This window comes from Pseudopipra pipra, chromosome 6, assembly GCF_036250125.1.
Source record: "Pseudopipra pipra isolate bDixPip1 chromosome 6, bDixPip1.hap1, whole genome shotgun sequence".
In the NCBI taxonomy this organism is placed as follows: domain Eukaryota; kingdom Metazoa; phylum Chordata; class Aves; order Passeriformes; family Pipridae; genus Pseudopipra; species Pseudopipra pipra.
In genome coordinates, this window is record NC_087554.1 from 28,818,353 (window position 1) to 28,833,631 (window position 15,279).

Below are 15,279 nucleotides of genomic sequence, written 5' to 3' on the forward strand. Positions count from 1 at the left end.
GGCAATTCCAGTGTTAGGAATACCTGATATCCTATTCAAGCCAATCTTGACATAAACTCTGAGTGCCTGGATTTGCTGTCATTCCTATAAGAAGGATTTCTTCATTTGCAGGTAGCTGGAGTTGTCATTTGTGCCAGGAGCTGCTCCGAGAGAGAGCATCAGCTTTTGGCTACCAGGCCTGAGGAGCTCCAGCAGTCAAAGAAACACTTTGCTCCTGGTGTTGCCATACCAGCACACGATTCCCATCCAGAACACAAAGACACAACCCACACCAAAATGAACGGACACTCAAATACAGGAAGAGGTACCTGTGGTATTCACTGTCACTAAGGCCATACCTCCTGGGCTCTACTAGAAGGATTGTGTATTTTTCCGATGCTCTGGATGAAATTTCTTCACTGCTATGCATGGTTGCTGCTTGCCATTAACAGGCTCACATACATTACAGAAGGGGGAGGGTTGTTATATCAACAGGGAAAAGTCAATTTTGTGTGGCCTTGTGCTTTCTCTTTAGTCTTTTTGTAAAAGCAAAAGTAGTAAGATATCTCCCAAGGAATTATTGGTGAGTACTTTAGCTAGGAGCAGCACCAGATGCTTCTTTTCACAAGCTTGACTGGAAATCTCTTTATGGCAACCACTCTGTATATGAATGGGTGTTTATGAGGGGTGCTCTGATAATTGCAATTAGTTCAATACTTCCCAGTTCATGAACAGCACGTGTTCACCGATCAAAACTTTTTTGGGGTGACACTTTCTCCATTGGATCAAATGCCCTGATTTGGCAGATCTTTAGAAACTTGTCTTTAGTGTATCTGAAGGAAGAGCAGCACTGGTATGTATGCTTAGAAAAGCCTACCGTCTTTGGTATTTCAGGATATTCAGGCACACTGTCCCACTGCAATGCCAGCATACAGTCCAACCTCATAATTTTTTTTTATTCAGAAAATTCCAAATGGTTATGTATGTAACTGACTTTCCATTTAGCTCAGAAAATTGAACAAAAGAGAAAATGTCATCTTAAGTTGATCACAGAAAATAAAATTGTCAATTTTCTGAGCAATCTAAAGTAAGCCGCAAAAAGGAACAACTTTGCCTTAGGGTCAAATGAGGCACTTTTGATTAATTTTTTGAAATTGCTAAGCTAAAATGTTCTGCAACTTAAAATTTCATCTTCTTCTGGGAATTGCCTAATCAGGATTTCCAGCATTTCCAAAGTGTTACAGTTTTTTGTCAAAGTCATTAACAAGGTCTAGCTGAATTTCCAAATAATTTTGCCCCCAAATTCTCTACAACTGCATTTTTTGGCAAATGAGATAATTTGTCAAAAAAACCTTCCCCAGCTCTAAAGGAAAGACTAACTTATTGAATCTAATATGAAAAGAAGGATTTTCATAATGATTTTAAAATTTAAATAGAAATAGTTCTACTTTATTTAAACAAACCTCTGCATGTGAAATGAAGAAACATTAAGTAAGTAAGAGCATCATTCAAAAAAAGTTTATTGCAGTTAAGTCTGAATAATTTAAAACATCACTAGGAGGATGAGTACATCAATAACTTCTACAAGATGCATCTTTAAAGTTAAAAACCTGCCACTCCTTCAACTGCCAAGTAGCCCAGAATAACCATTTTCTTGGGTATGATGTGTATTACTTTCTATGCATAGATTTCAGTGGGTTTATAATACAAATTTATGAGAGTCCCAAGCAGCATATGACTCATGTTGCTTGTACAAGTAGGTAAGGACACTGAAGATTATATCTGGCATGTTTATTTTGGTTGAAACTTTTCTGCAAAATTAAATGTCCCCAAACACTTGAAAAACATTGTGAAAGAATATTGGTAATCTATTTTTTTCTTCCTTCTCCTGCTAATTACACTTAGTTAGAATGAGCTATACTGACCTAATGCACTTTCCCTCATTATTTAGGTAGTTTCTTCCCCTTTTGTTTTTTGTTCAAAAGTGGCTGTTGTCAGCTGCTGGATTCTCCTGCCTACTGTTGCAGCCTCTTCTCAGTCTGCAGCATTAATATTTTAACCTGTTAAAAAAAGATTTAGGAATTATTTATCCTAATTGTATTAGATCACATCTCTCTTGGAGCAACTGCATTTGCTACCTGCAAAATTGATTCAATATCTTAGGCTTTCCATGTGACAACTCCTCAGATGAGCTGAGAGCACAAAGAAATGTGAGCATCAGGTGTGGGGAGAGCAAAGTGGAAGCTCATGCACCTGCATTAGGTGTCTGGTGCCTGTTGGGACAAAGCTCCAGAACAAATGTAAAATAAAGCGTCTTCCTCCCAGTCTGGAACTGCCCTGGGCCTGGTGAGCACTTGGAGGACACAGCTCATCTGCATGAGCATTTACACCCATCTGTTGGTGTGGTTGAACCTGCTGACCTGGTACTTTGGGACCATCACATGGCTCAGTCTTACACAAAGTCTTGTTGCTGCTGTGGCCAGGAGTGCAAATTCACCAGAGACACCACTGTACTCTCTCACAGAAAATGGATGTTTTGGCAAGAGTGACTGGAGCTGAGAAGTGTGCGTGCTGGAGGAAAGTTTTATGGTGGTGCTGGCAGGGGGAGCAGCAGATGTGGATTAGTGTTTGGGCTGGTCCTCAGCCTAAGTCCTGCTGGGCTTAGTTCCATCATAAAAATGGTCATCACCTTCCAGTTTCCTGGTATTTGCATTGACTTTGGGAGAGGAGTAGGACAATGTCTGCATTCTCAAATGAAGAGGAAAATGCACGTTGTTTTAGCCTGTGTGTTAAGCAGACAGTGGTGGCTCATCATGCAAGTCTCAGGTGGGAGTGGCTGGTGCAGAATTTCAGTGGTCTCCATCCTTGTGACGGAGACATTGCTAAAGGAGCTGTGCTCTCTGCACACACCTGCTTTCTTATTTTGTGGTTTTGATCCATAGCTCTGACTGTTTTCTCCTCCCACAACCATTCTGCAGCAAAGAGTATCTTTCATGTTCAGAAATACTCCTCAGTGGCCTTGCTGAAGTTTCATCACTAATGAGGTATGATGGAAGGAGAGATTGCTAGATCTTCAATGGCAAAACATTGTTTGCCATCTGAGATCAGTGTGACAGAGTACTTATCCACAAGTGGACCAGCTCAACTTTCTAGCTTTGTGCTCTGTAGCCAGGCAGCTCTAGGTAAATTTGGCAGCAGATTAGATGCAAGCTCTCCCCTGCTGAGAACTTCCTCCAGCTACAGCCTCCCTACTTCACTAGCTGGTCAAAGATAAGGGGCTGGAGGGGCCACTCAGTGACATCTTTAGAGTCCATTCAGAGCCATACATCTTGGCGCACTTTAGAAATACTAACTGATCCCCCAAGTGAACAATGCTGTACCAGCTTTACTGAGATGTGGAGAGGCTGTGGCACAACCATGGGGGTTTGGAATAGGAGTTTAGAAGCTCTGGTAACTGATTCCCTGTCATCTGCTATCCTGGCAAGGATAGTCTTCCTGCATGACTGCTGGGAGGAATGACCTGGGCAACACCATCCGCTGTCAGGCAAATGTTACAGCAGTGATCTGGTCTGGCCAGTAAACAATGTGAAGGTTCTGGCTCACTGTGCTGTTCTCTCTCTCTTGCTATGGCAAGACCTGCAAGGTTGTTGGCAGCCCCTAGGGTGAACAAACTGGCATTTTTCAAAACTCTTCTGTGTAGGCAAGGCAAGCGTTATTTTAGCACAAATCAGGGCAAACTACCATGAAAGATGGTAGATCCTGCATGCCTTGAAGTTTTCAAATCAAGAACGGACAGATTCCTAGATGTATTTTAATTAAATGCAATCTTAGTTAATCACAGGAAAGTCTGACTGAAAAAGGCTTGTGTTATAGAGGAAGTCAGGCTGGATGATGTAATTGTTCTTCCTGGTCTTATTATGAAAACAGATGTTTACTGTGTGAGAGGACATATTTAAATAAAAGCAGTGTCTGCATAATGGCCTTGAAGTATGTTAGTTAAACATATGCACCTGATACTTCTAATTTTTAACTCATTTTGGATAACCTAAAAAAGGTCACTGACAGAAAATCGTCTTTACTGATGCAGTAAATTGCACATTACCTCCTTCATGCCCACAATGGCAGCTACTTTGGCGTTAGCTACCTCAGGCTGTTCCAGAGACTGAAGAATTCAGACTGTATTGTCTGAAGCCATGGCTTGCTTCTGGCTCTCCCTCTATCACATTTGAGTGCTGTGTTGCCCAGTTTTCTGTCCATGGTGGGAAGCCCATCTGGGGAGGGGATCACCTGCAGTGGCAGACTCAGAAACCAGAGGGGTGGAGAAATGGTCTCAAAAGGGGGAGCATCCAAGGGGTGACACTGAGGAGGTGAACCCATGTTGCCATCGCAGAGCCTCCCCTGTAGTCTGGAAAAGGCAATACCTTTAAGAAACATGAGATGGGTCCTAATCTGCCTCCAAACCACATTTCCATAGTTGTGTCATTGCACTGAGTTTATAGCATTTCTGTAAATGTACCTCAGGCCAGTTCTCAAGCTAGGAAAGTCACCGTTAAGTGTGTTCTTTTGAAGCGAATGCTACTCTAAATAACTTTGAAATCATTATTTCTCATCTCCCTTTAAAAGGAGCATAGTAAATTCTGCCCCAAAGGAAGACTCTCCCGCACCATGCAGTGTTATGGGGCTGTTCCATGTTCCTTACACCTACAGCATGTGTTTTGACAGGGGTCATTTGGGAGGTGAGAGTGGATGGAGGTAGAAAGGAATATTAATTAAGCTTGTCACTGCCAGAGGGATCGCGTGCATTATGGGCAAGAAAATTCCAGGTAGGGCTCGGCATGATTTTTCTGTGTGGAGTAAATTTATTTTTAAAAAATGTGCTTTTGAGAGAACTGTAAATTATTCACATATCCAAATCCAATCTGGTAAATTAGTTCTACAAAGAATATGGGGGAAATATCGGAAGAGTTGAAAATGATTGTTTCAATCTTTTTAGAATTAATCATTTCCATATTTGAATTTTAAAGTTAATCTAATTTATATTGGGAAAAATCTTGCACCAGTCTGAGAGGGAAGAAAATGCAAATCTTATGGAGGACATGATTAAAAGATGGATTGTCTAGTCAATTTTGTTACAGGAGGCTGTGGGCTGCTCATGAGGAGGTCCCCTGACATTTCAACAGTTGACCAGTTCTCCATTTCTGTGAAAATAAGTTCTGTAGAGAGGAGCAGGCAGACAGGACAGGAAAGCCCTCTTTAACCAGTCTAGGTTCATTATGATCCTAGCATCTCATACTTTTGCATGATATACTGCATGACAGGACAGGGTAAGTATGGAGCTGAGCAGGGTGACCACTGCTGCAGGCGGGTGCTGGCCTAGCCCCCACGACAAGAGGTGTCTGTAAAAACAGCCTGTAGCCAAACAGGCAGAGGTGCTCACATACTCATTGTCCAACTCAGACCTCAGCTAACAACAGCTGACCTGAATGGGAGACAGCCTGTACAGCAGTGCTGTGGGTTGTGCTGCTGCCTGCTGACATGGACAGTCAGAGCTGCTCTGAGCCAGTCTGGGAGCAGGACATTGCACCCCACGTAAGCGGAGTTATAAAGCACAGGGTTTATTTCTTTTTACAACAGGGATTGCAGCACTGCTGTGGGCAGGTGCTCAAATCTATGACTTGCTTCTGGAGAAAAAGCAGGATGGCAATTCTTAGCTGTTTTTGCAAAACATTTGGAGCCTACCAACAGTGTGCGAGTCCTGAGTGCTGCTGTTTACCACAGTGCTGCATTCCCACGCTGCACTGGCAGAGTAAGAAGAACTAGCTCTCCTAGACTGCTCCTTACACCATTTATTATTGCCAGCCATGGGCCCATGACACTGCCTGGGAGATAGGAACAGGTGACAAGCCAGGAGTTTAATGCCGAAGGTCGAAGATCCTGAAGAAGAAACCAAAAAAGTGTAATTATTGTGGCTGTGCTTCTCCTCTGGTAAAAGAGGGCAGGATCTGGGACTGGCAGGAAGCCAAATCTGTCTTCAGTGGTGATATAATTACCAGCAATGACCTCCAGCCCCAGTGGTAGTTAAATGGCTTTTTGGGGCAGGCACCAAACCTGGTCTGGTTTATATAAGATAAACTCAGGTTTGCTGAAGGGGAAAGGAGAGGAGATGGGGTGTGCCAGGTTTGAAGGGGACTAATTTACAAGTGCAGCTGCCCAGCCATGTCCCCATGGCAGAGTAGCATCTCCATTCTATCAGTGCTGGTGCCATCATTTGAGGCCAAAGCATCAAGTCTCTGGTCCTGGGAGTAGTTTTGCAGAGAGAGTGCTGGTAGTGTCCCAGCTCTGTTACTGGTGGTGCTGGCTGGGGCACAAGGTCTCACTGCACTGCAGACAAGGGTGAGAGTGACTGACATTCTCAGGCAGTATTCCCAGCCCTTGGGGTTAGTGGCTGTCTTGAAGGAACCAGGCTGCAGGATGTGCAAGCACAATTTTGCTGTCCTGATGGCCAGGCCTTAGAAGGGTAGCAGAGAGGTGTGTCACTGTCCTGTCTCTCCAGTTGCACCACTGGGGTATTTGGCTAGCCCCACCATCACTGTGCATTGAGGCACTTAAATGAGGAAGGAAGGTAAAGAACAGCAAGTACTTCTGGGGGACAGAAGGCTTTTTAGGGTGTACCCTCTTATTGTATGCAAGTGAGAATGCCAGGCAATTTGCAGCTGGGGAATCAAGCCAATAGCTTTTTAATATTTCTTGTGCATTTCTGCCACATTTGATGAAAATGTAAAGTATTAGTGCATTTAGAATATATGTTGGTACCATTGTTTTGAAATGAGGAAACTAATATTTTCAGATCAGCTTACTGCCCTTTGTGTGCATGAAGTTAACAATAGAACACTTCATACCTGAAAACTGCTGATTTTTCAGGTATTGATATTTTCTTTCAGACTGTTGTCAGTCTAGTCATCCATCTGATTCAGTTCATTGTAACAAACTATAGGTTTCACCTCCACAGTGACTCAGGAAATATTTTATTTCTTCCTACTTTTCAGGAGCTAGGGAGAGAGAAGAGCAGGTTTTATTCTTTGTATTCTGGAAGACTGATAAAGGATGATACATTCATTTCATGTTCATCTCCTTTCCACGTCTTGAATGATTGAATTGCTTGGCTGGGAAAGCATTCCTGTCTGTAGCAGTCTGAAGGGTCTTTGCTAGCATTGTCTCACCTGTGTATGAGAAAGCACAGTCCAACATTTTGTCCACTTGAATAGGACTCTTCCTGCTATTGTCATATAAAACTTTGAAACTTCTAAGTCTCATCAAGGAACCTTGTGCCTACAGTTCTGAAAATCAAGATAAGGATTTCCCTTTTATTTCTCCAGATTTTCTGCCTGGAAGGCCAAACCCTCTGCCACATATGAACTCTGGTAGAACACAGATCTGTTTCCAGCCTTGACATCTGCTGCTACTGGACAAAGGACTGCATTTTGATGTTCACTATGCACTGCCAGTGCAAAATTTGCCAGCAACACTAAAAGAGAAGTATCTGCTGAAAATCAAAGGACAAACCACAAATATTATGCCTAACATACTCTTCCTTCATAGCTCTCCTAGGAGTAAAACACTGGAGATGTGCCCCTGCATCCTTTTGGGAAGGCTATGGCAACTGCGTGAGGAATTTCCAAGTGTCATCTCCTTTGAGCTTTATTATAGAACATCTTTCCTTGTTTATTTCATTTTTTTCTTTTCTTACGATATTTCAGAGACAGTATGTTCTAAAACTGATTTGAAAGATCTAGAGGAATTCAAAAATAGAGACAAGTCCAAATCAAACCATCAGGTTTTATCTCTCCCTTGGATGCGTTCAACAAACCTTTGATCATCGCAGGGAATCAAGCTCATGTGTTTATTTAATCCCAGCTCCACATTAAGGTCATACAATAGTTCATATAGACCTTTTAATTTTAAAATGTTCTTTAAAAAGAAAAACAAATCAGGGAGAAACGTTTCCTCTTTTCCTTGATGGCTTTCCATTTTTTGTGCTGCAGCAGAGATCAGCAGTCCTGTTTACTTAGACTTTCTTCCATCACTGCAGCCTGGGTCAGAAGTGATGGGGATAGGCCTGGAGATAATTTATTTCATTGAATTTCAGATGTAAAGAGAAGCTCAAGAGCATTTAAGTATATTATCATCTGTGCTAGACAGTCCGATTGCCTAAGAACCAGGAGCTTGTGTACATGTTAATGTATCGGTTCACCTTTTCTTCATTCGCCATTTCAGACTGAATGTGCCACCAGTGTACACTTTTTTTTTTCACTAGAAGTGGTGGCAAAGAAAACATAAACACTTAAAACTGGGGTGAGGAAGACTGAGTTATCATCTTTGCTGTTGATCTTTTATTTGACTTTGGGACAACATTGTCCTCATTATTCAAAAGGAAAACAGAAGGAAGATAAATCTGTGACACCATAGTAGTTCTCTCTGATAAAAGCTGTGTTGTCATCAACTTTTAAGTGCATTTTAAAATGCTGAATAATGATCTCAAAATAGTGGCATTCCCATTAATACATTGGCAGAGCCTTACTTTGTGATGCTATAGTATAGATTTTTAATTAGAAGACTTAAGTTATGTATACAAATATATACACATATATATTTGTGTATCATATTGTTATTTACCGTAAACTTTAATCTGGAATAGCTCTAGAATCCTATGTGTTACTCACCTTGAAGGAGAAGAAGGAGAAAATCCTAATTGTTTTGAAAAGGTGTGTTAGCATTCTAACATAATAAGGCAAAACATTATCCCTTATAACTTAATCTCAATCCTATTTGAAGCATGACTTATCAACACATGAAAGAGTACCAATACTTTAAATGGTGAGACTGATTCTCAGCTGCTCTCAGTCTACATTCCTCCATTGACTTTAAGTCAAGAGGTTGGCCTGGTGTCCTAAAGAAGCCCAGGCTAAGTAGTCTTAGACTTTAGTCTTTATTAAAAGTCTTAGACTTCAGTATTTATTAAAGTGCTTAATAGTTGAGCACAGCCAACACATGTAATAAAATAGTTATTTCTTTCTCAGATGAGTTTGGTCTATTTGTGCTCTGTTCTGGCTCAGTCTGGTTCTGGTGATGCCATGTCACAGTTTCCAAAGGAAAGTGAGAATTCTCAGCAAAAGATAATGATGGAGCACTCAGCAACCAGGGAAAATTTCTCTCTGACTTCATGGAGTTTGAGCTTGATTCAGCAGTTTTCAGTGTACTGCCTTCTGATTTTCTGTAAATAGCCCCTTACTGCTATATCAGGAAGCAGTGGACAGCAGCACATTTTCTCTCCTGTATCAGACCTCACCTCCGTCAGCTCCAACATCCCCTCTCTTACCCCTTTCTAATCTGTTCTAGTCTTTTTGATCTCTCTGTCTCTTCATGTGGAAATCTGTTCCAGTCTCTCTCATTTTTATCATCTCTCCCTGGAGTCAGTCCTCTTCAGCATCATTTGCTTTGAGACTTGCACCCAGGATACGCCATAGGTTTACCGAGTTGCGTTTAAATCTTCTACGCTTTAACTCTCTCCCAGTGATATGTCCTGACTGTACGTCTTTGCTTTTTAGCCATCCTGTGAGTGAGCCCATCATCGCCTCTGGGATATTATTCCTTTGTGGTTACAGCTCATCTCAAAGGAACCAGTGTTACAGCCAAGTGAAGCTATGCAGCCTTGCTGCCGGCACACACTCTCCCTCCTTTCCCCAGTGCTCCAGCTGGGGATGTGGTCAGGCTGCCGGCACATGAGATCACATCCAGCAGGGCTACTCTCTGGAAGCCAAAGTGTTGCTTAGTAACCCACTCATGGAAGTACCAGAAGCATTTTTCAATCTGTCACATTGGCAAAAAACACTGGCTTCTTGATTTAGAGGCATTCTGCTGTGCATGGCAGGGCCGTGCTCCATTATCTTGCATCCAGCACAATCTGCAAGTGAGGAAATGAACCTCCCATTTAATGGAGGTGCTGGGGGAAAATGGAGGTGTGAGGCACAGAAAATATTTGTCTAAGATCGTATGCGAAGCTTTTAGCTGGTTCTCCTGGCATCCAGTCTTCATCTTAACTCCCTTCCCATGGGAGATATTCCCTGCTTATGAAAGTGCACTCCAGGGTCCTATAGCAATCGGCCAAACAGGACCCTGCAGCACCCTCATCTATTATGAGACATTACTGCAATAAAACATGGTGTGTCATACAGAAACTGGATGAGGTATTGCAATATTTATGTTGTAAGCCTCAGTGTCATGGACAATTGCTACAGAATAATGTATGTCTTTTTTTAATGCAGTGGAGTCACAGCAGCTTCACATGAGCACACTGAATACAGACCATCTGTGACTGCATGGTTTCCTCAGTTATTTTCAAATTATTCTGTTACTGAAACTTATATGAAAAACATCCTCTCATTTAAAAATAGACTGTAAAGACTTTTAGGTTATCCCCCCTTTTAAGAATAATTCAATTTGGGATCAAAACATCCAAGAACTGTGTTCTGACTTCAGAGGCTTACTCCTTTATCTGGCACTGGTTTATCACTAAAAATGGCCTCGAAAAGTAACTTGAGGGCTTTTATTTGAGGTAACTTATTGGTTTTGCTATCACGTCTCCTCAGTTTGGAAATGAAAAGGTATTTTAAACAATGTCTAGCTTTGAGCCCTGGGGTCCAACTGGGCTCTTCCCATCTTGTCATCAGAGACAGTAGAACCATAGTCTGTGTCCAGCCACGGTATCATCCATTTCTGTGGCTTGCCTCCTGTTGACAGATTGTGTCCTGGAAGGCCTTTGCAAATAATTGAAGGACTTTTATAAGGGTCATGGAAGGTCCAGAGTGGTCTTAAGACAAGGCTGTTAGACAAGTGTACCCGAGGGGCTCTTTTAGTCTTCAGAGAGTCTCTTACCTGGGATGACGCTCAATGTCACGGTGATGAAATCGTTAAAGTTTGTTTCTTGTGTAAAACCCTTTCAGTGAAATGCACAATAGTTGTGTGCTAAAGCTTGGCTCAGCATAAAGACGAAAAAGCATCCTATAACATGAGAAGCTCCTGACTTGATTTCTGAGAACTTTCTGAGGAACTGAGTACATTCCTGTGGTCCTTCCTAGTCTAATAGATAAATTTGGGTATGGGATAAATAGTCTTCCAAATTAATTGTTTTTAGTTATATTTTTATTTAAGAAATACAGAAAGTGATCAAAAAATGTTCTTGATGACTGGCCAGCATAGGAGCAATTGATCACCTGCTGTGGATCCCAGTACAGAAGTGTCTACATCACAGAAATATTCAGAATGAACTGGTTTCTCTAGGGGGCAGGGAGTATTTTTGGCAGGGCAGCAAAGACTGGGAAGGCCTGATCTACATTTTTAATTCTTAGAACTGGCTGTCCCGGCTCAGAACTGATGGAAATCTTGCCATTGTGATGCTTTGCTCTGTGAAAAGAGGATTCAGAGAAGCACTAAGTGCACAATGCATTATTTGTTTTAGAAGTATCAGGGTATCTATTTCCAGTCTTCTAATACACTAACCTTGAAGTTTATTCGTAATTAAATAGTCTAGTCTTACCAGTTAGGCATTGAAACAAAAGAATCATTGTTATAAAGACAGTGGACTAGGGAAGAGCAGGTGGACTGGGTAACTTCTAGACAATACTGAGAAAGCACATCCACTCCCTGCATTCACAGGGGAAAGAGTAGCTTTTTCTTTGTACGTACTGCACATTCTACATCATAAAATTATTTGAGGTGAGAGTCATTTTAGTAATTTTAGACCTACAAAGCAGGGGACGTTCTACTAGCATTAATTCTTGTTGCTTAGTTTGTGGGGTTTCTATCTGCTCATTTACTCATAGCCTTCTTTTCAACATTTGAGGATGTTCTAGGTTATGTCTGTCTCAACTAGCTGGGATATGCCTGCCTTATGGAAACAACAAAATATGGGTTGGAAGCTGCCCCACTTCCATGGCTGTACATACCCCTACCTACACATGATATAATGTATGTTGAGTGACTGCATCGTAGTTGCTTTTGTAATGTAATAACTGTGGTGTCAAGATAATGTGGTTGGAAAAAACCGTAAGTACTTACAAATTAACATGAATAGAAAAATGAAAGTCACTGAAAAGGCAATACAGCTGAAGAATTCTTCCTGTGAGCCACCACCATGTTTTCTACAATATGTCAACTTCTGCATCCCCTAAATAGCCTTTTATCCTCTTTGCAGCGGAAGTGAACCTGACTTTTGTGTCAGTACTCTGAGCTGGAGCCATTGGTGTTCAGTCTTTTCCTAATGTGCTGATGAATCAAAAAGCTAACCTTGTCATGGGTTTGCAAACTTCTGTACCTTCCCACCAAAATAATCCAATGCCAGTCAGTGTCTTGGTTTAATGACAACATATTCAGGAGGTGAGACCTCCAATGAGATGAACTCTCCTCTGTTGTTTATTTCCCTGCCCCAACTCCCACTATAGACAAGGTAAAAATTATGAGGAGTCTGAATGAAGAAGGAAAAATAATGATTTTACTAAAAATGGAAAGAAACAAAAAAACCCCAATAGCAGAAAATATTACCTAGCTAGCCCCCTCCCCCCTAGGTTAAAACAAAACCTGGAAGGATATTTCATCCAAAGGAAAGTCTTATGCCGCTGAGACAATGGCATGGGTTCTGACATAGCAAACCATGTGGAGTGACAATGGTGGGGCTGGGCTGACCCAGCACAGTGCTGGGGCTGGGCTGGCTTGGTCTGATGCGAAACACGGCTACGGCTGAGGTGGCAAATGCCGCAGCTGAGGCAGGGCAGTCCCTAGGAAAAGGCTCCAAGAGTCTGCTCACTCCAGCGAGCAAAAAAACCCCAGGTACAAAGGGAAAGAATTCTGGTCTGTACTTGCCTTTATCTCCTGTCTCCCAAGTTCCCGGGAGGCTTCACTTCAGGAACCCACCTTTCTGGCAGGCCCCAAGAGGCTTAGGGGCAGTCTTCCCCGATCCAGCTCAGATGGGGGCGGTATGAAAAAATTCACTAAAAATCCTTCCCATTTAACTAAAACTACAATTGTCAGTGAATAGCCTGGAGGAGTTTTGGATGTGGACTCAAGTGTGCCATTGAGATGTTGGTCTGCAGGGCAATAGTGCTAAGGATGTTTTGTATTGATGCTTGTGAGAAAAATCCAGCAATCTCAGATGAACCCGAATGTCTATTGGTCAAATGGTAAGTACAGAGGCAAGCCAAAACAACCAAATGAGGGGGAAAGAATAAGGGCTCCTGTCTGAAGAAAACCCTATATACCAGTCACTTCAGAAGAAAAACCTTCTGAATCCTAGGTGGCACACAATTAGGCTCACAAGGCTGGAGAGACACATTTCTGTAGTGTGTTTGTCACTGTGTCTTTGGTTTTGTAAATGTACCAGAATAGGAGAAAAATGCCTATCTTTCTTTCAAATCCCTTTTCAGCCAAGTACACTACCTCCAGGTTGCCTGTCACTACACCCTGTGAGGCCTTATTGGAGTTTACACTATGTTTCTTGGAAATCGTTTACTTTTGGTGGCCACAGACTAAGGTTAGAGGTTTGGGAACCGGTACGTAATTGTAAGGACAGCTTCTTGTGTTATTTTTTTCCCCTTTCCCTCCCTTGTAAAGTGTGAACCTTTCTTTTGAACTCTGAAGTGACTGTATTGTTACAATGTGTGTATGTAGAGATTTGTTTTGACATGGCTTGTGTGGAGGACCTTTGCTCTTCTTATCTCACACTCAGTTTTAATAAGTGCTTGATAGCTTTGCCAGCCTTTTGTGGGGGAGGAGAGGTGACAAAGTGGCTTCAAAACTTCGCTTTTTTTGAGGGAAATTTGCCCAGCTTTACATAGAGCACTATAAGAATCCAGGGTGCTCACAACTGTTCTTCAGTCATCCTGATCTGATTGCTTCCTGGAGAAAGAGATTGAAACCCTCAGAAAAAATATATTGCTTAATGCACTAACCAGCACCGACCAAGAAGGCCCATCGGTTTGTCATGCATGGAAACTTGCATGATGTTTCACCCCCATCTGAAGGTGTCTATTGAGCACAAAGTGAATCATGACAACTCACATTGCTCTGTAGATGCTAATGGAGCCACCATAGCTTGTACCAGCCAAGGATCAGCCCTTCCATGTTTTGGTGGTTAGGAAACCTGTGAGTGAAATCCTACAGGGGCTTGAGACAAGAGGGCAATGTGTGTTGGAAACCTCTCAATTCAAAGGAATTCTTTGGTATTCATACACATTTGCAAGAATGTATTCCAAGCATCTTGTACTGTTATTAGTAATTTGTAATGTAGTTTGTTAGCTGTGTTGACTACCTGCGTAGCTAATATTCTGTTGCAACTTAGAAGAAGTGTAAAACATTGCAAAAAACCAGAAGTTTAGAACCTGTATGTACCTTTTTTTTTTTTTTTATATTAAAGCCACTTCAATTAAAAGTACAAGGAAAAATGCTCCTGTAGCCTTCATCGTGCCTTTGTATCTGTTTGGATAACAGATGTGTGGAAAGAGTTGGGAGTGCCCCCTTCCCAAGATCTTCCCTGTTTGCCTTGGTACTAAAAAAAAGAGATGATAAAAATTTTGGGAAGAACTCTGGGTGTTAGAGTTTATTCAGCAAACATAAGATGCCAGCAACCTATCCAAAAGCCCTTAGAATCTTGCAGAGTCCCTGCGACTGAAGCCGAAGTGTCTGAGGGATTGCCAAGCCATCACTAAGTGTTGATTCACACCAATGTGAGTATCTACAAAGAGGCTCTAACTGGGGAGCAGCTAATGAATGACTCCACTGTGTAATATGTTAGATTTCCTTTATTTTTATCACAAAGTACCTCAGAGGTCACTGGGAGTCTGTTGATTTAAAAGTGGAGGAAAAACATCCACAGTCCAGGGTTATTTCAGGGGTACTGGTAAGTTGCAGGTTTGGGTACCAGAGGAAAACAGCAGCACATGGGCAACAAATGGTCTTCACCACACATCCCAGAAACTGTTTCTCTCTCCTCCCTGCCTCCCTGCCCCCCTCAATGTGCATATCCAAATACTTTTCTGGATCACATCACTGTGGAATCGGCATGCATAAACAGACATCTCTAAAGCGGCTTGTGATTTGGTGATCTCAGCCCAGCTCTTAGTAGCCAGATGCCCATAATATGAAAACAACCATCAAAACTGTCTCTTTTGCTGGCACTGTTTAATCAAAGGAACAATGGGAGAGAATGGCAGTCTTATTTCTACAAAGAGCCCTTCAATGTCAAATTTGCCA

At 42.0% G+C, this 15,279-nt stretch overlaps 1 protein-coding gene across 6 annotated transcripts in view; it reads left to right on the forward strand.

The window, feature by feature from the left end:
• DPF3 (double PHD fingers 3) overlaps positions 1–14,471 on the forward strand; it is a 168,541-nt gene extending 154,070 nt beyond the window's left edge. For all 6 annotated transcript variants that reach the window (XM_064658232.1, XM_064658234.1, XM_064658233.1 and 3 more), the window contains one exon: positions 112–14,471. In XM_064658232.1, coding sequence (XP_064514302.1) covers positions 112–182 — 71 coding nt within the window. In that variant the 3' untranslated portion in view covers positions 183–14,471. The remainder of the gene's footprint in view (positions 1–111) is intronic.
• Positions 14,472–15,279: the final 808 nt, after the last annotated feature.